The sequence below is a fragment of the Amphiura filiformis genome, chromosome 12 (assembly GCF_039555335.1).
Source record: "Amphiura filiformis chromosome 12, Afil_fr2py, whole genome shotgun sequence".
Lineage (NCBI taxonomy): Eukaryota > Metazoa > Echinodermata > Ophiuroidea > Amphilepidida > Amphiuridae > Amphiura > Amphiura filiformis.
In genome coordinates, this window is record NC_092639.1 from 23,995,196 (window position 1) to 24,020,578 (window position 25,383).

The 25,383-nt window shown below is 35.8% G+C and overlaps 1 protein-coding gene across 1 annotated transcript in view; it reads right to left on the bottom strand.

Annotated features, from left to right (window-relative positions):
• Positions 1-1,210: 1,210 nt before the first annotated feature.
• Positions 1,211-25,383, bottom strand: part of LOC140166718 (uncharacterized) — a 341,892-nt gene continuing 317,719 nt past the window's right edge. The window contains exons 14-19 of the mRNA XM_072190217.1: positions 24,809-24,856; positions 20,160-20,202; positions 18,448-18,472; positions 18,087-18,417; positions 14,872-16,551; positions 1,211-7,547 (exon numbers count right to left, since the gene is read on the bottom strand). Of these exons, the coding sequence (XP_072046318.1) occupies positions 6,883-7,547; positions 14,872-16,551; positions 18,087-18,417; positions 18,448-18,472; positions 20,160-20,202; positions 24,809-24,856 (2,792 nt within the window). The 3' untranslated portion in view covers positions 1,211-6,882. The remainder of the gene's footprint in view (positions 7,548-14,871; positions 16,552-18,086; positions 18,418-18,447; positions 18,473-20,159; positions 20,203-24,808; positions 24,857-25,383) is intronic.

A 25,383-nucleotide genomic window follows, 5' to 3' on the forward strand; every position in this document is an offset into this window, starting at 1 on the left:
ATTGGTTTAACAACTTCACAGTCACAGAACACATGAACAGTTGTTTCAGACATCTTATCACAAAAGGAACAATTTGGGGAATCCTTTCTTTTGATCTTAAAAGAAAATCATTGAAGGCGATAGCCTTGTGAAATATTTTGAAATAAAATGAACGGAGACGAGTGTCAATAGAACATTTAAAATTATTAAGGTGAATTATTTCCCAATCCTCGCAAGAATCACAACTTGCTTCAAGATCATCCACCAACTCGCTCCAATCACTCATACGCTTTTCAGGAATACACTTTTCATTCATAACAGAATATGTGTACTTGGGAACTTTTGTATTTCTGAAAAGATCTTCTACAATACGATCAAAAACAATAGTATGAGTAATTTCAGCGGTTGGATTATCGAACCATGCTCTGGGAATATTTTTCATTAGAAAATTATACTTTTGCCTACCTCGGCGCGAAATATCAAAATCAAGGACTAATTCTTCAAAAAGCTTAAAATCAGGGAGAGGTGGATTAATTAAGTCATTAACAAACAAAATACCATTGTCCCACCATTCTTTGTAGAAAAAGTACTGTTTTGATTTTGATCTAATATTTTTATTATACCATAAGGACTGACAAGCTCCAAGGTCTGAAAAACTAACATCAAACAATAACTTAACAGCACTTTCTCTATAATAATACCACGTTCTAAGTGAATCAGCTAATTGAGAACTCTGTAAATATTTTAACACTCTTTCAGGAGCATATGAATGCCACAGCATATCACCATACAAATCATCCATTTTTGTTAACTCAATGGATTTCCACAAAGACTTATAGTCATTGTCAAGCAAAAGTTTAACCCAAGTCATTTTCTGTGCAATGGCAAAATTATAAGGCTCAATCATACAAAGACCACATAATGAATAATCATTGCACAAGCATATTCTTTTGACTCTATCATTACCCCCATTCCAAATGAATTTGAAAAACAATTTCTCAAGTTGTTTAAAAAATGATTTAGGAATTTTGATAGACAAAACTGACTAACAAAAGTTACAGTATAAACCTGTTAGAGGTTGACACAAAAGTGTACGGTATATTATTTTAGTGTCCCCAACTTGTTCCCCTAAATATGCCACCCATGTTTAGCACTAAAAAGGTTTTACTCTTTGACACATTTGCTGAAGAAATTACTTCCACAAACATTTGGACATATTCATTAATTCATGGTACTTTTTATTAAAATCATTACAACCAATGATTAAATAATATCATGTATTTCAGATTTACAAATTTAGTTATAATATATACAAAATACATAAAAATTACATACATGTATAATAATTGGTTAGCAATTGGTTACTTACAATAAAATATAACAAAAACTTTGTATTTACATGATTAAATGAACATAATATTGCACAGGGTGACAGGGGTTATTATACTTATTCAATGCTATAAAAACACCAATTATCATGTACATTTTAATGACATACATGTAATGTGACATTTACTGATTTAGATTGACAAAATACACTTGTAAATTTAAATTTTAACCAAATTATTGTGTTTTAGTAAAACTCAATAACAACAGACAAGCAAAATTTGCACACAAAAAAATGCAACTTAGAAGTTAACTCTTGAGTGAATAAAATGCCACTAAAATTACCTTTTTTTAAATGAAAGCTTCAAAGAAATAACAATGGTGTAAAGAGTTGTATGGGGCAGTTAAGAATTTCCAAATTGGTTTTTGGATTTATTTTGTGATGCTTTTGAACCAAATTATAGAATACATTTTTTCACAATTTCACCTTATATTAAGGAGCTGTTTGGATTTGTTTTTAGTTACTATTTATTTGCACTGAACACAATAAACCACTTGCAATTCCTGGCAGATTTGCTGTTGTTTAAAGATCATCTTGCCAGTTCAATCCAGGCATCCAGCAAACAGAGTAAAGCTGAATTTTTACGCGATCGCTTTCGCAGGAAAATGTCTCTGCGAAAGAGGCTGGCATGCCTGATCTGTGTTTACTCTCAAACAAATCTCAACTCCACAGGACATTAACGCTTATCATATGGAAGCATCAACTAATCACTTTGTCGGTCACAAAACACAGTGGCATGCGTGAAGGATAAAATATGCTTGCAAGAAAAACCTGTTAGAAGGATATGTTACTATTAACGGAGTCAATAATCCTCCACTGTTATCTCTAACTGTGGCCCGATTGCATATTTGAAATTCGCCTTAGAAGTGATGTGACAGGATTAACTACCATAGCAATAGATGAACAAAACTTTAAATTTTGTCATATCTGCAATCATGATCACAGTGATTAGTTTGAATACAAATGCAATGAGCAACGCATAACAAAATTTGACGATTGTCTATCACTTCTGAAAAGCAATGCATCGCAATCCAGGTCCCAGTATAAATTCAGCTTGAATGGATGGGATTTACTACAATTACCGTACTTATAAGACATTTTAATGATTATGTCTTTGGCCAAGTAACAGCTGCAGTTATAATATCATACAGTTTGGCTTGGTTTACTTCAGTTCAGTAAAGAAATGCAAACTGAACTGAGACAAAGAGAATCCACTTTCTGCTTCAGAGGGGGTGTGATTTTAAATGTAATGGCCTAATACTGGCATTGTCCAATGTAAACAACATATCTAGTATTTTGAAGTACAAATCAATCTCATATTTGAACTGAAAAGCCCAGATACATCAAATAACCTTAATCATATCAACAACTATTATAAAAGAAATAAATAAATTTGAAAAGCAAAAGCAGAAAATAATTTTTGCCATATCCAAGGGAATGAAAAAATTAACATATCAAAACAATACATTCAAAACACGGTAACCTGGGTAGCTCTCCTTACCCGATTCAAACAACCAGTAAGTCATCCGGTCACAGATGACAGGCCCTCTCGATTTTCTTTTCACAGTGCTTACCGTGGTCATGGAGATTGCTGAAAATAGGTCTTTTAAAGATTTGTTTTTTGTGTCTTTGAACGACAAATTGGTTGAAAGACAGGTAAAGAATCATTATATCTATCATGAAATTATTTGAAAAACTGTAAATTTAAATGGTAAAAAAACGTGTAGTCAAAAATTAGCAAATTTTACTAGAATAAAATTTCACCCCACCAAAAAATAAAGGGTATCAGATGGAAGCTGAGTCTTTCAACTAAATAAAGTTCTGTGTAAATGAAGTCCAATTTGGCTTTAAGAAAGTCAAGACCACGCAAAAGGCCAAGGGTGATGTATGCATTTTGCTGACAGAAATATGATGGCCCGTTGTCTGGCTCTTTATATTTTGTGTGGTCTTGACTTTCTTAAGCCAAATTAGACTTCACGTACACAGAACTTTATTTAGTTGAAAAGACTCAGCTTCCATCTGATACCCTTTATTTTTTGGTGGGGTGAAATTTTATTCAGGTTTTAGTTCAGTAAAATTTGCTAATTTTCGATTACACATTTTACCATTTAAATTTACCTTTACCTGCTGAAACATGTAGTTCTTTCAACCAATAAGTCATTCAAAGACAAAAAAATCTAATATTTGAAAGAACCATTTTCAGTCATCTCCAAAATACTAGCGAGTCCTGTGAAAAGAAAATCGAGGTCAATCTATTCAAACTGTATGACCCGATAACTGACGGCAACCGGATGTTCGTATGCTTAATTCAGGACAACAATAGTAAACTGAAATCTCAGATTACTTACCAAAAAATGGGCAAGTTCTAAAAAAGAGTAAAAAGTCACATCCCTCTCAGCAAGACCTTGTCGGATGTATATAAATGCTGCTCGCAAACTCATAAAATGCACCCATTCCCTGCCAAATTAAGTCAGTTTTAATTATCTTTTATAATCCAGTGGTCCAGTTTGCAGCCTTTAAAGTCAAAATATTTGATTTGTAATCAATAACATGTTCATATTTTTGTTTAAATACATAGGATTCCTATGTACAATATTTAAAGCAGGAATATATTCTCATACTGGTTTTGTAGCTAGATACAGCATAATTTTATGCGAGTTTATATTTATGATTGTTTACACAATAGTCTATTAGACCATTTTTATGGGTGTTCTCGCAAAGACATGTTAATGCATTAAATTACTGCCTGTACCATTTTCCACCCTGATGTGGTATTGACATCAACGCGTTGAGGCAACTGTTTCGCGCACGCATATATATGCGGCGTCTTTAAGCGCTCACATGTCATGCTAGTACTTTGAACGCACATGAGTGATTTGTAGCTGCGCCAAACAAATTGCGCACTGATGTCACTGCCTCATCAAGGTGGAAAATGGTATATTTTATTTTATTTTTTAAAATTTTATAACCAGTCTTGTATTGAACCAGGGTGTCACCAGATATTCATCGTCAAATGGGAGGATTTCACATGGGAGTAGGCATTTTTTTCTGCTTTCTGCTGACAGTCCTGATGAACTTCTTCAGTCACAATACTGAGTGATCACATTATTTTTGTTTCATTGACCTATTGTTATACCCATTTCAAATTTGTTTTTTGACCACTCATGTTGTTTTAAATCAACTAACAGGAAATGATTGTGTAAACTTTAAAGTACATGTCCATAAATCAACAATTTGAATTTTGGCCCTAACATTTCTAACATAACATATAACATACATACATTTATCGTCCTCAATGTTAGTAAGCACCTTATATTAACATACGTTTAAGTAAACATATTTTTACTTTTGCATAACAAAAGGGCAATTATTTTAAAGGCAATAATGATGAATGTAAGCAAAGTCAGGACAAGGATTCCAATTTTCTTTACCATGCCTAGTATGATGAGTAGGACCTTTTTTTCTAAGTTACCAGACTATACTCAGTTCAGACTATGATCACTATCTCACATGGCGCAAGAAAGACGAATGGCGAAAGTCCATTGACCGCGCCGTGGGAAGGGCGGTTAGTGGATTTTTGTGGTTAATCTTTCTTGAGCGATTAGAGTCAAAGAATAGTTGGTATACTAAGAAAAAAATAGGTCCTACTCGTTGGACTAACCACGCCTTGGTTTCTGTAAAATAGCTGCTGAAATATAATCTTTATGATTTAAAATTTTGGGTGGGTGATATTACATTGCCTGCATACTGAATTGAATCCCAAAATTGTAGAATCAAAAAAAATATGTTTTTGCAAATACTTATACTCATTTGTCAATAGAAATAGCATGTTAAAATGTTTGTGGCAATGTGTTTTTAAAACCTTTAAAAACTTTTTGGAACCTTAAATATAACACAACATTTAAACATTTTCTGGCAACAGTTTTGCTCTCTTTTGAAAACATTATGTTATGTTTACTGGGATCATGATACAAATATCTGCATTAATGACAAGATACACATCAAAGGCCAAAGACTGTCTGCTATAGTCTATAGATCTATCTCAAGCCACCTGCACTAGCTTTGAAGTTCAACGTGTGCTGTGTTGGCTAAGCATGCTTTCTTGCGTATACATATGCAGCATGTTGATCATGTGCAGAAAAGTATGTACACCAACCAACGCTAACTAAGCTTAATGCAGAACACGCTGAACTTCAAAGCTAGCGCCGGTGACTCGAGTTAGATATAATGTGACACGATCTGGTCCATGGGGGCCATAGGCGGCAAATTTGAAACTGAGATAAAGGTAAAAATATGGAGTAAAAAAACAATAAAATACATAAGAAAATAGACATCAAAGAAACTTCATAACTTTAGAACCAAGTATGCTAGACCTTTGTGTTTTCAGTAAATGATAGCGTAAGTATACCGGTAATTAAAGCCATGATTTCTCCGTGATACGGAAAAACTAAAAAATTCATGGAATTCGGGGTTTGCTCACGGAAATTTGAAAATGCCACAAAATAGTGAAAAACTGTAAAATGTCTAACCTTTGTGTTGATTTGCCAAAGAAAAGTGACAATTTAGCAGTAATCAACCATTAAACAATCCATTCTAGCATTAATTCTAGGCCTACGATGCAAGATTCTGGCCGATACAGCTCTTATAATATAATTATATAAGACAAATTACACTTTTAAAACATGCTTGTATTCACTTTTCAGTGCTTTATAATGTAACCACGGAAAATCACGGAATCGTCCAATTTGTAACACGGAATTTAAATTTTGTAACACGGAAAAATCATGGCTTTAAGTATAATGTAATAATTACAGTAACTCAATTTTCAAAAATGCCTCCTTGGCCCCCATGGACCAGATTGTGTCACATATGTGATGCGATCAAGCAAAATCAGTCGGAACTCGGAAATCCTTTAGTTTCCTGTTGTTTTGGAACTGGTTGTTCAATTTCAATGGGGCTTTCTGTAAAATGCAGCTTTGCCCATGCTTTTTACTGTCCTTTAAGAAACTGAAAATTTAATATTTCCGAGTTCCGACTGATTTTGCTTGATCGCATCACATATAGACTATAATTATGTTATGATTCACACCACAGGAAAACACAATGCGTGCTCTGATACCCTGTTTTACTAGGCATTTCCCATCATGCATCATTTAGACTTGTGATTTTTTCTTGACAAGGTGTTCATCATTGCAGTTCTATTTAAATATTACCCTGACATGTTTTTAAGTTCGCACACAAATGCAACATATGCCATCTGCTGCCTTGTGTTATGTTTTTAATGGAGTTATTGGCTAAATTTATTTTATATTTTTATTTAACACATTTCATTTTTGAATGGACATTAGCATTTAATACAGCATTTACTGTACTTGTGTCCACACTAATTAGCCATTACAAAGGTACATTTTTATTACATAAAATAACAATATTAATATGAAAAACACACAAGGCAGCTATTGCATATCAAGTTTTGTATCTGAACTCAACAACTTGTCCATGACCATACTTTAGTATCATACACTTGACAGAGACCTAGACTGTCTCCCATTGGATGTCCGACTTTGTTGTCGCTGAAATTCCTGCATTTCTTTTTTCAGTTCAGCACACCTTGCCTCCATGTTAGACAGTTTCTCAGACTGTACATCATAGTTTCTGTCATGGGGTACCGTAATCTCTGGTGGGTCATCATAGTATCTTTGTAAAGCACTCATTAGTTCAGTCTCCAAATGTCTGGAGTTAAAGTCACAGTCGTCTTGAGATTCTTCATCACCTTGGTGTACATAGGGTATATTGTAGTCTGAAGAAGGACTGTCTGCACGTCCAATTTGCAGCGGAACTTCGCTCAAATTTGGTATATTGTTTATGTGATCGTGTGAGGCTGTACTTTGAGATGTGTTGCGACTGCTATATCCGCTACTAACCCCAGAAAAATGACTGTAAGGTGATATTAAGTCTCTTACATGTGGCACCCATGATGTCTGAGGCAGAGACTCTTGGGAACTGTCTGTGGAGGAGGTTATACTTGTTCTAGTGTTGGAGCTTGAGTCATCAGTACTAGTGTAGTCTGCTGCGTTGGAGTCTAGCGAATAGTTTGGTACTTGCTCAACAGGATCTCTCCCTTGATAAAGAACTACAGGGTTCCCTTGGTATTGAGGACTGGGTGAATAATGCAAACAACCTGCAAAAAAGGCAAGGATACTGTTTTAGATATATTGTAACTAAATGGTTTTATGTAAAACATCTTTTAAAAGGGTCGCTATTGAGTATTCAGGGTGTCACATAAATATGAGGTGTTGTCACATAAATATGAGGTAATATCACATCTTGTATGTAAAACAAAATTAAACAGACAGGTACTGGTAACATGCATGTTTATAAAGATGTGATGTGATAAATTTCACAATGCATTACAGGAGGCCTCACCCATCAATAATATCCAATGATGCAAAGGTAGTTTATTTAAACATGCCATTGTGCAGTTATTGTTTGTTTTATAATACTTTATTCCCAGGGCCCGTCGCAATATATATGCGACCCTTCTGTTCACTGTGTTACAGGTATAGGAGCATTGCTAGTTAGCATCATTTTGGCAAGAGTATATGCTCAAATTCACTGGAACTTTCATACAACCTGGGAAATGTATTTTATTTTCATGGTTCTAAGTGAAAAATTAGGACACTTTACAGGTATTTGACGATGTCAGAACTGTTGCTCTCAAATTGTTTGTGAAATCGAACTCCAAAGTTGCCCCCAAATCTTGTCTGAAAACGGCAATATTCAACAGGGGCGTGGTTGTCAAGCCCACCATGAACTTTTCGGAAGGTTGAAGCTTTTTGTACATTTAATCCCTATGTTTTTGAAGTGTTAGAAAATATTAAATATTCTATCATAGTGACACTCAGACAGTAAATAGCAGGCAGGCATAAAACTTGTGTTCAAAATGCAACTTAAAAACCCAAATACTAAGCATGCAAATAAGCAAAGTCACCTCCATGCTGGGGATATCGCTAATTCTACAAAATCCGGTGCCAATCCACTGTAAAAATTGAAAAAAATAAAGTTGCTCAAAAAGACCTGCTTTTTGTGTTTTTTAAGAGCAAATGTATCACTATACTTTCAGATGTAAAAGATTGTCAACACCACTTGTATATTTTTCTTTCAGAACTTCATGGTGTTTTTTAACACTAAAACTCAATGTAATGTGAGCTACGTTACCGGCTACAAAATGGACTGGTTTTACTTAATCCAAGGTCATAAAAAGCAAACGAAAGATCACTTGAGTGAAATGTAACACCAATTTCACCATTTCATAGAAGTTTTGAAGATGCATAAATGAGTGCGTAACGTAGCTCACAGTAACGTAGTTCACGGGTTTTTAATGTTTTTGATGTGATTTGCGAACGTTAGAATGTTATGTCGGTTAATTCTAATATAAATGGGGTTCGATCACTGGTACCTATTATTAGGAAGTACTTGTTATACAAGTGCATACTATGGAATTCTGGTAACGTAGCTCACCAATCTTAACATGGTCGGTCGAAATTTCAATGTTTACAACATTTCTATGCCAAAATGCTACAGCATCACGATTTTTACTGTTATTTTAAAAACCTATGAGTGTTTCCTTTCAATAACCGTAAACTATGTTGATACCTCTGTTTTACGTCTTTCCAATAACGTGTGTTAAAAAGGGGTAACGTAGCTCACAGGGTTTTCGTGGAAAGTGCAATTTATTTTAGAATTACCCAAAGACGTTTTAATCACTAAAAAATAATGTTGATATGCAATATGATGACGCCTTATCTAATTAAAAAACAACAAATATGTAAAGATATCGCATTTATTCAAAGAAAATATTAAGGATCAGATTTGACACTTGAGCAGTGGAAACGCAATTTTAGCGATTTTCGAGCCTTTGCAAGGGTTAATCAGGCTGAAGAAAGCATTTAAAGTATGGACAACTATATATGTCCGTGTAGATCTCGTTTAGTTCTAACAGAAAAACAACATATTTGATGCCCTAAATGCTCGACAAAGTATTTGTGGACCAAAGAATGGAAAAAGGGCTATTGGCACCGGATTTTGTAGAATGAGCGATATATCACTTCATTTGCCTCTCAGAATGTTATCCCTGGGATGTCATCATGTACATGTACCGGTACAATACAAATGTACAATAGGAATGCAGTGAAAATACTTTTTATCAAAATAAATATATGCTGCAAATCAACAAAAATGGAACATCACAAGCAACAAAAGTACTTTATAATGCAATTTCTAAGATTAGGGTCAAGTTCATATACACCCACCTTATTAGTATCAGATCGCTCCAATTGGTCAAGATAAGAATGAAAGAATTCAAACTATTAGTATCATGGCATGGTCTTTTTCATTCCAATTGGTGTTGAATACAAACTTATTGTGACATGCAAATCTTTATTATACTTACAAAAATGTAAAATTAACATCAAGATCCAGCCTTTCCTGAAATAACCCATAACTTTACGTAAATATCTAATTCATATAATATCATTCTCAGGATATGTGTAAACTTTGATAAATTAGTAAAATAACTTAACCCTAACAGGACCAAGTACTACAAAATACTACTTGATATATGCGCTGTTCGTGCATGCATCCCACGTGGTGTGATGACGCAATCACCCCAAGTGATATATAGGCACGGTTTCGCTGGTCAGCGAAGCCCAAGACCCGTGGCAAGGTGTCGCCGACCCAGTGCTTGGCATGCAAGGGGTCTCGGGTTCGAATCCCACCCAGAGCACACAACTTCTTTCTTTTCTCTCTTTATTCCTTCCTTCTTTCCCTTCCCGTCGCAAAAAAGCCCTGAGGGGTTAGGGTTAATAGACTTGGTTATATTGTTTACAACACTGTATAAATGACAATTATAAAAAAAGAAATGGGCCTCTTTAAACACCATTACAGCATGATGTTGAAGAGGCTTTGAGCCATATTGTTCACTATTGACATGATTAAATGAAGTCAATGAACATGTGATCATTTTGTTGGCTTCATATATAGTGATGTATCATAAGGAAAACTGTAAAGTGCATTTTGGAGAAAAACAAGTTTGAAAAAATCCTGACTTTTTTTTTTGGTGTTTTTGATTTCACTGTATGAAAACTCTTAAATTACTAAATTTTCAGTTTTGGGACTTGGTGTAATTGAAGAGAATATCTATACCAATATTGCAAATGACTAAAAATCATGGTACATCACTATGTGATGAACCCAAGGATTTATGAAATGCGACTTTTTTTACAAATTTTATACAAACAAATTTATCCATACAAAACTCAATTTTCTTTGTAAAAGTTAATTTTGTCAAGAAAATGCTTCCTATTTAAAGTCATAATGTACCATTTTTGTCCAATTTTAATTTTGTTATTCTTTACCCAAAATGTTGAAAATAATATTAGAAAATACTCCCGGAAAATACTGTCAGAAAATCAGGTTTGAAAAAAATTAAACAATTTCATATGATGGCTTTAAGAGCCAGTCTCCCTTATTATGTACCCAAATCAGGGGGTTGTGATACAAAAAAAAATAGAATTTTCTCTAAAAATAATTTTGGTACATATTAGCACCAACAACTCACATGTAAAATATGAGCGTGCACAGCGCCCTCGCTCAGCTTGAAAAAAATTCTTGAAATTTCAGCCTCTCTGAGCCTTACTTGCAAATGGTAAACTTTGGAGGTGCATAACATCGCATGCCATCATCATCCCAACCTGCATTTTGCATTTTTTAAAGTACCAAATGGTTACATTACAAAAACCAAGAAAAAATTGGGATCTTGATGGCGCACAAAATCAGCAAATCCAATGATTTGATGAAAAGCGCCTCGTGCAAACTTCAAAGCATCATAATGGGCTGCGCCATCAAGATCCCAAGTCCGAACAAGTTTGAAATTAAAGACCTCCATGGCAAGTTTCATTTTTCAGCAAAAATTTTTTGGGATTTCGTTGGCGCACAGAGTTAACAGAGGTCAAAGGTCAAAATTTCCTATTTTCGCACATTTTTGCACGCCTGTATTGTTGCGCGCCAACGTCACCTGACTCTCCGAATAGGATTTCATCAAAGAAGAGGTAATTCTCTGCAAGAACTGAAAAAATTAGCTTGGGATCTCTTGACCTTCATATTTTTCTGATTTTTTGAAAATGGACTTAGCCTCATTTTGGAGGTCAATTTGACCTCTTTTTCCCACTCGCTGCACAATGTGGGCTTTTTACTGCATCACAAAAAGATGCGCCAACAAGATCCCAATTTTATTTTTCATCGTCTAGCTTCTTTGGCGAAAAGTACAAAAAAAACAAGCAACAGCTAATTGGGATCATGTGGGCGCACTAATATAAAAGAGGTCAAAGGTCACGCTTTGTGCCAAAGTGATGCATATTTGCCTATGTGCAGCACGAAAGTGGAACTTTGACCCGCAATAAATATTGCGCCAACAAGATCCCATGTTACTTTTTGGATGATTGGATAAAGGGGCTTTATGTATAACTGATAACAAGTAAAAAAAAGTGGGATCATGTAGGCGCACTAATTCAATAGAGGTCAAAGTTCATACTTTGTGCCGAATTGGCATTAGTTTGCCTATGTGCAGCACAAAAGTAGAACTTTGGCCCGCAATAAAAATGTGCGCCAACAAGATCCCATCTTACTTTTTGGATGATTGGATAAAGGGGCTTATGTATAACTGATAACAAGTAATAAAAAAGTGGGATCATGTGGGCGCACTAATTCAATAGAGGTCAAAGTTCATACTTCATACAAAATTAAACGATTTTTAGCCTAAAGTTGCCGAATTCAGCAACCTTTGACAAAAAATTTTTTTACTCTCACCAACTACCATGATGGAATCAGCATCATCTGAAATGCACTCACACAAGTTTCTATGAGACATGTCTGGTGATCCCCATTGAAAAAAAAATTCGGCACAAAGTATGAACTTTGACCTCTATTGAATTAGTTCGCCCACATGATCCCACTTTTTTTTTACTTGTTATTAGTTATACATAAGCCCCTTTATCCAATCATCCAAAAAGTAAGATGGGATCTTGTTGGCGCACATTTTTTATTATGGTCAAAGTTCCACTTTTGTGCTGCACATAGGCAAAATAATGCCAATTCGGCACAAAGTATGAACTTTGACCTCTATTGAATTAGTGCGCCCACATGATCCCACTTTTTTATGCCTCCACCGCGAGGCATACTGTTTTTGCAATGTCCGTCCTTCCGTGCTTCCGTGCCTCCGTCCTTCCGTCCTTCCGTCCGGATGCGATATCTCGGGCATGGATGGGCGGATTGACTTCAGATTTTCAGGATAGGTGGGTCATGGTCAAAAACTCTGGCTACTTTTTTTTTGGGTGAGGTTCAAGGTCATATACTGAGGTAAAAGGTCATTTGAGGTCAGAGGGCCCATTTTCCTTATTTACCTCTTTTCTCGGAGACTGGGGTCGCACGTTCCTCAAACTTGGTGGGTGGGTGCATCTTGACCCCAGACAGAACAAGTTTATATTGGTTAGTGGGTCAAGGTCTCCTGAGGTCATGCAGGGGTCATCTGAGGTCAAATTAGCAAAAATAGTCATATGGCCATGAAACTTGGTAGGTACAGTCAACATTTAGAGCCACATTTTTGGAAGGTCATTTTGGGGTCATCTGGGGTCACCCAGGGGTCATCTGAGGTCAAATTAGTAAAAACTGTCGTATGGGCATGAAACTTGGAGGGTACAGTCAACATTCAGAGCCTAATTTTTTGAAAGTCATTTCGGGGTCATCCAGGGTCGCCCAGGGGTCATCTGAGGTCAAATTAGTAAAAACTATCGTATGGGCATGAAATTTGGTGGGTACAGTCAATAGTCAGAGCCAAATTTTTTGGAAGGTCATCTGAGGTCATCCAGGGGTCATCTGAGGTCAAATTAGTAAAAACTGTCGTATGGGCATGAAACTTGGTGGGTACAGTCAACATTTAGAACCAATTTTTTTGAAGGTCATTTTGGGGTCACCAAGGGTCATCTGTGGTCAAATTAGTAAAAACTATTGTATGGGCATGAAACTTGGTGGGTACAGTTAACATTTAGAGCCAAATTTTTGGAAGGTCATTTTGGGGTCACCAGGGGTCATCTGAGGTCAAATTAGTATAATTACTATATGGGCATGAAATTTGGTGGGTACAGTCAACATTTAGAGCCAAATTCTTGTTGGGTCATTTTGGGGTCACCCAGGAGTCATTGAAAGGTTGTTTTGGGGTCATCCAGGTGTCATCTAAGGTCAAATTCAGTCTCCTCTTTTAGGCTTGAAGCTTTGTATCAACTTGTGAATTCCACATCACTCCCTTTGGTGGAGGCATCACGGTCGACGCTATGCGTCGAAAACCGCGACATCCGAGAACCGCGGTCCATCTAGTTTTACTTGTTATCAGTTATACATAAGCCCCTTTATCCAATTATCCAAAAAGTAAGATGGGATCTTGTTGGCGCACATTTTTATTGCGGGTCAAAGTTCCACTTTCGTGCTGCACATAGGCAAATATGAATCACTTTGGCACAAAGCTTGACCTTTGACCTCTTTTATATTAGTGCGCCCACATGATCCCAATTAGCTGTTGCTTGTGTTTTATCTACTGGTCGCCAAAGAAGCTAGACGATGAAAAATAAAATTGGGATCTTGTTGGCGCATCTTTTTGTGATGCAGTAAAAAGCCCACATTGTGCAGCGAGTGGGAAAAAGAGGTCAAATTGACCTCCAAAATGAGGCTAAGTCCATTTTCAAAAAATCAGAAAAATATGAAGGTCAAGAGATCCCAAGCTAATTTTTTTCAGTTCTTGCAGAGAATTATTTCTTCTTTGATGAAATGCTATTCGGAGAGTCAGGTGACGTTGGCGCGCAATAATACAGGCGTGCAAATATGTGCGAAAATAGGAAATTTTGACCTTTGACCTCTGTTAACTCGGTGCAACGAAATCCCAAAAATTTTTGCTGAAAAATGAAACTTGCCATGGAGGTCTTTAATTTCAAACTTGTTCGGACTTGGGATCTTGATGGCGCAGTCCGTTTTGATGCTTTGAAGTTTGCACGAGGGCGCTTTTCATCAAATCATTGATTTGCTGATTTTGTCGCCATCAAGATCCCAATTTTTTTCTTGGTTTTGTAATGTAACCATTTGGTACTTTAAAAAATGCAAAATGCAGGTTGGGATGATGATGGCGCACAATGTTATGCACCTCCAAAGTTTACCATTTGCAAGCAAGGCTCAGAGAGGCTGAAATTTCAAGAATTTTTTCAAGCTGAACGAGGGCGCTGTGCACGCTCATATTTTACATGTGAGTTGTTGGTGCTAATATGTATCAAAATTATTTTTTAGAGAAAATTCTATTTTTTTTTGTATCACAGATGGGTACATAATAAGGGAGATTGGCTCTTAAGCATGTTAAGTAATCATTATGTTTTGATCACAATTTAATGTATAAGTTTAGTACCCACCTCTTCCAGAGGGGCTGGAATAAGAGCCTTTCTCTGGTGTAGTCCTTCTATCATAGGTTCCAGACTGCGGTTTTCTGTCATGACGTCTACCAAGAGTATTGGTGGCATCTTGCCTCTGCCAAACAGGTGATAACTTTTCAATCTGGTATGGACTTTCATCTTCATCTCTGTCTGGGGACCCTCCTAGAAGAGAAGTTTCTCTTGGACTCTGATGACTTGTGCTTCCATTAGTAATGTGCAGTCCGCTTCTAACTGGGCTGGTGTGTGGACTTGGATTCAATGCATCATGTACACTTGCATAAGTATGATCATGGGGGTTACGTCCATATGTGTCATTTTGGGAATGTGTAGGGTTGTTGTACAATCGGACTCTGTCTGGACTGCCGTTGGTTCGACCTTGCCCTCTTGTAGGGCTGTGTTTGGTTGGACTGCCATATGTAAGAGTTGTTGGTCTGGATGGTAAGATCCTTGATGGGCTATGTTCTCTGTATATAATTCTATCAGGACTTGAACTAAGTCTAGCTCCATATTGAGCTTTGCGTTCAGGGCTGTTATGATGTAGTCTTCTCTCAGGACTACTTTGTTTCACTTCGTTAGGACTGCGAAAAGTGTTCAATTCAGGTGTGGCCCTGACTCCATACACTGGACTTTGTTTTTGTGGGGTATTTACATCATTGGCTACATTTCCATTACGTGGTGAAGACTCATACATGCTGCCGTAGTCTTGCCTTGCTGTAGAAGATACATGAGGTTTAGGGGATACATTAGGCTTGGGCGATACATTTGGCTTGGGCGATACATGAGGTTTAGGTGATACATGGGGTTTGGGCGAGACATGTGGTTTTGGCGATACATGTGGCTTGTGCTGGGAAGACTGTGGAGTTCTTTCAGGGCTTCTGCTTGGAGATCTATGCGGAGACCTGTTCTGTGCTTGATTTGGAGTTCTAAAAGACTCCATCCCTGAGTCTACAGATGTATCAGGTGGTGATCCTGGAATTGTACTCAAAGTTGATTGCACACTGAACCGTACTGGATTGCGATTACGGTTGGATCGATTCTGTTGCAACAAGTCGCGAGTAGTGCTTTGTCGTGGAATAGACTTTTGTGTATCGTCATCGGTGAATTGCATAGCAAGGGCTTCACCTTTGGTAGGAGACGTAGACTGAACATGATCATTTGACAGGGAAGACGTGCGTGGATATTTAGGAGGTGGTTGCTTTTTCTGAGATCCAGCCTCCTCCATTAGCTGTATGGCTGGATTTCCCCGCCTTGTTGGTGAGGTGTTTTGGTCTGATGTAGGCATATCAACATACCGGCTTTTGGCATTGCCTGGATATTTTGGAGGTGGTGCATCGTGCATTCGTGACAGCGGTATATCACTATACTGTTGACTCTGCCTCACACCATGTTCATCCAGTCCCAAGGCTGCATTTTTAAATCCAACATTATCTATTTCTGAATCATCATCCCTAGTCTCCTCCCCATCTGTGGAGCTACCTGCTATGAACATTCTGCCGTGGTAATATACATAGTCTCCACGACCAGCACTATCAGTGTCTTGTGGCCTGAGCGGCGATTCGCTGTCGTATTGCATAGGGCAGCTTGTTTCTGATTGGGTATCATCTGCACTGTTTGCATCTGAAGTAGTGTTGTTTCTGTAGGCGTAGGCATAGGTGTCATCTGTAAAATAAAACATGTAAATCATGTTAAAGACTGTCGAATAATGTTTGAAAAAGTGAATTTATGAATCTTTTTAAGACTCCCAATTGCTCAAGTAAATTTTGGGTAATTTTTTGTCAGGAGTGCTGGGGTTAGCCAGACAGGGATGGTTAAGGGCTCTTAAGCAGCCATGAAAATCTAAATAAATTTTTACTTATTAATAATATTATGCATCCAGGTAGAGGTTGCCTGATTAAGGGTTTTTAATCCTCCATGAAATTCCCTGCCTCTTTGGAACTTTGCCCCAGGTGAATGTATCATTTTATGGATGCTGTATAATTTGCTGGGTTTTGGCTAGATCTTTCTTTGTGCAGTATTTGGCATCATTTGGTTTTCTCTGTCACACTAGAAAGGTTGGAATTTTTTTTATATCACCCGCCCTCCCATTGGTCAAAATTGCTGGAACATTTTGACCAACCATCCTCCTGATCAATTTTGTCAAAAATAAACAACATTGATGATTGGGGGAATAGAAAAAGGATTAAGGGTACTGGAAACGTGCAACCTTTTAGTGCTAAATTGACACATCTCAAGTCGGCAGATGAGTGTGCCCAAGTTCTTTTGATTTGGGATTTTAGTAGCCGGTTTACTCTTTAATATGTTTTTTTTTTCATGGAATGGTGAAGCATACCTTCATTTACATGATGGCACATTTCTTGTAACTGAGTGTTTTCACATTGAGCAGTAGCAGGCCCATAAACAGTCTGGCCATTTCTGAGGGGATAAAATCTTGTCCCTATTGTTGGAGACACATGCAAGAAGGGCTAATACAAATTTGTTCCTCCTGCCACACCTCTGCCCTCTGAGCAGATAATAGAATAAAGTGTCAATGTATTGGATATTCCAGTTGAAATCTATACACTCAATGGTAAAATTAACAGGTTTTTCTACCAGGACTTGGCGCTGTTGATAGTGGTATAGCATTTAGGCATATGTTGTCCAGGATCAGGCCCGTGCACGCAGGATTTTTTTTGGGGGTGCTGATTTTGAAAAAGTGGACTTTTTTCCAAAGGGGGGGGCAATTTTGTGAAAAGTGGACTTTTCCCCCAAATTTGGACCTTTTTGACCAAAACACCGTAAAAAAACTGATTTTTTGCTCGCTACGATCGCAAATTCTTACATTTTGGGACATTTTGTATACTTTTGCAAATTTGGGGAGGTGCGGTCGCACCCCCCCTGCGTACGGGCCTGTCCAGGATAAAAAGTGATGCCTGGTCCATTTTTATTGATGAAACGTTAGGCAAGTCCTAGCTGTAGAACGACACCTGTTGCATTTCACCTATTACATACCCTATAGAATACGCTACATTGGTGGATTAAATTTGAATTGGTTTTTGTAGTCAGGCTATTACCTTTACAATTACCAGGCTGGGTTCAAGAAGATCACATGCTGATTGGAGGTGATCCTTTTTTAGCCAAGCAACCCATTTGCTCACTGAAAGAACTTGATTTATGATTTAATTGACCTTAAAATTTGACCTGACATCCTCACATACCTGAAATTTGATAGTCGGGGTCATGCATCATAACATTTGTCATGCCTAAGTCTTCAATTCCCAACGCCTCTTCAGATGCAAACCGTGGCTCAGTCCCACCCCGACTCATATGAGCTGATGAATCTGACAAGTCTATCTCTACATGATACGATGCAGCATGTCCAGGAAGCCGCGATAAAAGTCGGTCATTTAGTTTCTTGTCCATTCCACCATTGGGTATTTTGCCATTTGGGGAGTTGTGGTTGGAGTTGTTATTTACATGGTAGAGGCCACGTCGGGCCGATGGGTGCTGGGATTTATTATGCTTGTTTTGTTTGCTACCTAGTTTGAGTAGTTTGAATTTGGCAAGGCCTGATCATACACGTTGACTATTCTTCTTGTTGGGCCTGCAAAAATAAACATACCAAGATATGTTACGATTAAACAAAATACACTGGATTCCAAAATTGTATGACAAACAAAAATTTGTATTTCAAAAAAATCGGAACATTTGAAAATTCATTTAATGCATTTATTATTATTATTGTTTAATGTTGTTCTTTAAAAAAAAACCTTCATGAGCAGAAGTATTTGACCTTCGTTAGTAAAGGGTATTGTTATATGATATGCTCATCCTTTTACTTATGTTAACAAAGCGTAAATTACACTACTGATCAGAAGAAATTGTGTTGTCAGAAGTTAGCAGCATTTGATTCTCTTAAAAATATGGTTTATAAATTGCAAGAATGGGACAATTTGACACCAGTTTTGCAGACAGGCAAATACTAAATAGGCATAAGATATAAAAATAAATCTTATTACGGTGGCTATAAGTGACGCAAACAAAATGATTCCAAACCAAATGCCAAGCATAATGATGCTATAATGATGACTTTTTTAGAGGGGATATATTATAAACAGCATGTTTCCTGCATTTAAGGAGTATGGATTAAGAGACTACCATGCCAAGAAGTACTGACATAGTTCTAGAACACCCTTCATTCAATTGTTTTAGGATTTGAGTTATGATGCAAGTTTAAGGTTACATCTAAGGTAAGGTCTGGGGTTAGGGTTGGGTTTAAGAGTACATGGTTCTATTTTAAAGTGTAGGGTTGGGTAAAATAGAATGATTATGACAGTGGTTCTCAATAGGTTGCCCACGGGCCACATCAGGCCCACTGACCAATTTGGTTGGCACCTTCAAGAGCAGCTCTGTAATATACAGTAAACATAGCAAAACAAGGTGTATGTGGCCCTCAAACACAGATCTTTGAAATGAGTTCAGTCATCTGCAGCCAGCAAGCAAATATAATTGAGACCCCTGCTCTAGGCTCTACGATACATAAGATATATTATGTTTTGTTAATTTGGGTACATTCAGTCTTACTGATCCTGCATCAAAAATATTTGATGTCTAAAAATAGCTCAATAACTTCATGGAAATGTAACTTAAGCAAAAACTAAAGCAAAGCTGTAAACCTGTTATACCAATTATGTAGTTCCATAAAACAAAAACAACTAATATTATTAAACCTTTTAATAATAAATCTTCTATCAATTAAACATTCTCTGCAGCAGGGATACTAAAAAGCTTCCATGCTGTACTGAAAATGTTGAAGATTTAATGTTACCAATACCATTGATATACTGTAAATCAGCTAATCCTTTTTCACAAAATTAAAACAACATTGTGTAAATTAGTAACACTATAACTACTTGCTTTCAGACCATGTCAATGCATGATACTCATGCACAAAATACATTCATTTATTATACATAATTATAATTCATTCAAGCTTTCATACACCATCAACTTTTTTCATGTTAAATGCACATCACTAAATTGAATGCCATTCATGTAATCAGGCAACATGCAGGTAGCACATACTTTCAAGCAGCAGCAATGATGGTATTAATGGTTCAAATGCAAATGTTCAGCAATATGTTTTACAAATTTGATATAAAATAAAAGGCTGATGAAAAGAATAGAGAAACTGAAAATATAATGAAAATAGACATGAAATGCATTCTTTTTTCTTTTTCGCTCCAAGTTTAAAAAGATCAGTTACCATGATGCGAGTGGGAGAGACTTACGTAGGAGAATGAATCAGCTTTTGGGGAGTTTGTGATGTCACATCTGTGGAGGAAACAGAAACAAACAAACAAATGCTAGCAATCTAAGTGCATGCAAGTAAAACCAATGGTTGAGTGCATTAACACAACCATTCTTTGATCGACATCAATTAGATAAAGATGAATAATAGTAAAAATGTTTTTGTACAAAAATTGGCAAGAAGAAGACAAACAGTTAAAAGTTTGACTGGAAAGTTCAATGCACATATATATGGTCATTTTCACGGTAAAGGGTGTAACTTTTGATTTTTAGGGTCAAAATTTCAAACCACTTAAATATGTTTCTGTTTACTGTAATCATGCATAGAAGCAACTTAAATTCCAGTAAAATAGTGTTTCAAGGCTTAAACCTTTTGATTTCTGATAAAAAATTTGACATTTCCATAACATTTTGGTTAAAATCTAAGAAAAAATGTATTTTACATAAGCTCAGAAAATTATGACATGAAAGCTTTAATACATGTGAAATCCCATTCCAAAGTAAGTCAACAGATATAAGTTAAATTTTATACCATGTTTTGCTATGTTTGTAATTGCAATTTTGAAAATTTTTAACATCAAGGGTCATTTGCAATGGAAATTTCCCAACCTTAAACATATTTTTTAAGTTTTAATTGGGTTCCTAAAATAATTTAAATGTCTAACTTCATGTACAAATACTACTTGATGAAAGGAACCTCCCAGCCAAGTTTCACAGAAATTGGAGTTATTTTTTTTTTTTTTCAATTCAAGCGATTTGTGTTTCGGAGGCTTCAGTTAACAACACAGGTGATCATAAAAGTAAAATATTTGGCTAACTACTACAAGTTGACATGAAAAAATAGGTAAAAAATATCACAATTACCAATTTTCATGCTTTGCTTCTAAGTATTGAATTTCAGTTGTGACAAAATTAAATTATCACAGCAAGTCATTTTTTTTTGTTTCGGAGGCTTCATGTTTACAATGGTTAAACATGGCAGAAGTAGTTTTTTTGTAAAACAATACTGTTGGGATCATCTAAGCTGTTATTTTCTTGTGTGTATTGAATCAATGATTCTATGCGGCAGATATTGCAGATTTATAACATGATAATTTTTCACCCATTTGTTAAGTATGGTGTTATTTGCATGTGAAGCCTCCAAACGGGCTTTCTTGGATATCAGTATATTTTTCAAGCATTAACCATAATATCAATTTTAAAAAATTTATGACATTCTGCACATATCATGCAACAATTACAATGCAGATATCAATATGGAACATACCAATTTAGATATGCATAGATGATAATTAAGTTTACTGTTGTTTCGGAGGCTTCATTTGTTTCGGAGGCTTCAATTGTTAACGGAAAGTTTGTATTGGGTCCCATTTTCAAACGGTGATATATATCTCCATGATTTAAAAACAAGTGACTTGAGGATCTACTTTGCTACATTTTGATAAATAGATTGGATGAGCTCTTTTATTTATATTTGCCCAAGCTTGCTGAACAGTTTGTTTCGGAGGCTTCAAAAAGTTAACGGAAAATCGGCTCTTTGAAGTCAAGATTTTATAAAAATTTTAAAAGCTTGCAAATCAACTAATTTTTGTTACCCATTTCAAGTTAAGATATCAACTGTTATGAATCAAGAAGAAGTGAAGAAATAACCAAGAATTATGAACCAAAGCTATACCCACAAAGTTTGTTAACAATTGTTAACGGAAAATGAAGCCTCCAAACGACAAATATCAAGTCCGGTTCTCAAAAATACAGGGCTGTTCACAATTAAATCTAATGTGGCAGTGTTTACTGAACATATGACCGTACTTTCAGGATAAGAAAAATTATCCATGAACTAACTGAAGAAAACACAGGGTTTTACAAAAATGTTACTGTTTTTTACAGTTTTTCAAAATGGCAATATTAGGTACATTTAAGCCTGCTAAAACTGAACGCAGTAACTCCCGAAGATGATTATGCTACCCAAGGTAGCTGCTAACTAGATGACTTATGTGGCCAAAAATCATGGAATTCTGTGGCTTTATTAGAAAACTACGGATCAAAATGTTAAAAATCCAAAGTTACACCCTTTACCGTGAAAATGACCATATATAAAAGATGATTTTTATGTTTTGTAAAAACCAAATCACACAAGGATAAGAGACACTTTACATTTTGGTCAAAAAATCATATGGAACGTAGTAAACTTCTATTTAAAACTTATCAACATAAAAGCTTGAATGTTAAAAACTGTTTAAACACTGAATGATACAAAATTACAAATTTTACAAAACTTTGATACTAGCTTTGCACAGAAATAAGACCAAAACAACTGCCACAAAAATGGAAAATAAACTATGTCTGACACTGCATTAACAATTATAAAGTAAGCTCAAAGCATAGGACAAAAATAATAAACACAAATTGCCTTTAAAGTAATATTAATCAATTGAAATGTTATCAATTAAAAACTATTACCATTACAACTAGTGAAGATACTTATAAAATAAAAACTATTGATGAAACTGTGTGAAATAATATAAAAGCCCAAATTAAACTTGAATGAAAGGAACACTAAACATTCTTGCAAGAAAATGGACACAGTTTACAGAAGATTATATAACAAAGTAACCTAGCAACAGAAACTGTTTGAAGTTTTTGATAGAAATTTTAGATTATGTAGGTTTATTTTGTGAGTGCTGAGTGCGAAAAACTTACACTAAATAAAAAGTGTTTAGAGAAGAGTGTGTTAATTATTAAGTGTCTACCGGCCACGGATTGGTGTCGGATATTTTAGTATCAGTAAAGTATAGCACTTGGTGCCTGTAATCAGCCACATCTATACCCAAATTAGTTGTCCCGAAAAATAGTCATCCGAAAGCGATAAAGGAAAACAAACAAATATAAAAAAACAAGATGTACAAATTGGCTAGATTATTCCAATTGCAATTAGGTTACCTTGGTATCCATTCAAACTTTACATAATAATAGTACATGTTTCAATGAGCCTAATGAAAAACTTGGATCTGTTACCAAGCAACCAGTTTCTTCTAACATCTTCAACACATTGAATTTGTTACATTGACATGTTTTATTATGAACCAAGTCCCTATGCCAAGGACTTTGGCACTCAAATTAGCCAAGTACAAAAATACCACTTCCTAAAAAAATCAATCTTTGAAATTCTACTTTTGATCCTGTAAGAACTATGTCCCTAAAACCATGTGATTTTCACTCATGCGATATCAAAGCTAACCATTCATGCATAAGTTGAAAAAACGAAAACACATGCGTTGACAACTGAAGAGGTACATAATTGTTCTCGCACAAACGGCCAAATGCAAATTGATACAAAACTTTTGTCTATATGCGTTATCGAGTGATATGTAAATTAGTCACATGACTCTGTGTGCAGTTGCAACTTTGTGAGCCAAATGCATAAATTTGGCTGTTTGAAAAATTCAACATAATTATGATATCTGCAATATAAAAAATTTAACTGTTTGTTGTCTCAAATGTCTTGCATACTTTGGCATACACTTCTCTGGTCCTTTTTTTATTGTTACAAAACCTGTAAATAATATTTCTTAGGGCAGGATACAGTGCATTTTTAAAATTCAATTTGCTGGTTCCTTTTAATCATTATTCATTTAAATTCATACCTACAGCAATGTAGCTGTAAGCTGACCAGGTGAGCCTGAAATATTTACACGTCATTCTCAGTTATCAATATGCAGACATGAATCAACATACAGACATGTATGTTGACAATCTATGTTAGAAACTTGCAAAAAAATTTCACTCATTCAAGATTATTGCTATTGATATCCTGCCTTACTGTGAGGTACCTTCTTTCTTCCATTTTTATTTCCATAAGCAGGTCAAGGGTCAAGTGATATAGGGTCAAAGTTAAAAGTCATGGGTGAAGTTAAGGAAGCAGATACCATAAGATCACAGAATGTGTGTTGTAAGTGAGAAATAGCGGTACATGAGAAAGGAAAAAAACAAGAAAGAATAGTTGAGTTAAAATAGTTGAGGTATAGAGTTGTAAGATGATGGTAAAGATGGAAATTAAGATTTGAAAAATATTCCTGTACAGAAACAAAAATGGATGAAGTCTGGTGATTTTTAAAATATCTAATGGAAAGAATACATATCTTGTATATTACTTTTCTATAGCTGATCTTTCTTTGTTGTGGATGGAACACATCAATTATTTCTGTCTTTTATGGGGAAATGGTACATAAAGTGAAGTAATTCAGAAGTGCTTTATCACAATCCCAAAAATAGTTTCAATTTTTTTTTGAAATGCTGAAAAATAGTCTATCAGCTGATAGAGATTAGTTTTATCTTGCATTCCACATAAAACACAGCCACGTCTAGGGGAAGTTCGAACTCTTCTTGTATACTTATTCATCTTTCGTCCAAGTGAAGTGATAAAACAGTGACATACAGCAGTGACCAAAAGGAAGTATTTTAGAAAAGTAACTACAAGATATACTCCAACCATTCACTTAACTGAATCATAATCAAAATTAATTTCTAATATAGTTAGTGCACCTGACGCGAGTTATGTGTTAATTTACATCATCAATCTCCACACATTGACAGTTGCTCCCCTTTGCTTTGAAAGAACACAATCACTTACACTTTAATTCATAACTTTGAATTCCTTCCGAGCTATTTTGGTGGGCTTCTGGACCAAAACAAAGCTTAGGGTTAGACTGAGTCCTCATGGTGATTATTATATAAGCCTCAAAATAATTACTGTAGCATTAAGTGATGATAACTTATGTTGGTATCAACAACGCCTCCCAACAAACACCAACACAGGCTACCCATCTACTCATCCATCCTTTTTGGGTAGCTGAAACTGGAACATCTTTGCTCAACTTTTTTACCCTAAATTAGCTGAACAATTCTATATTAAATCCTTCCAGCAGCTCAACTTGATCTACTTATTCCAAAATAATAGCCAAGTTTATGCCCATTGACAAACTCAAACTGGTTGACTGTACTAAAAATACTGTCCCTTGCCCTTCCCTAGGAGTTCATTACATACATAGCCAAGCATGAACTTTAATGGACCCTAGTTGCTATTCACCTTTTTGGTAAATTCCTTCAGCCTTTGTATGTGGACCTCTGACTTGGTAATTTAACGTCATGCCAATGTGCCCATTTGAAAGACTTAATGTGTGCAGTAATGATGTGTGCATCAGCGTG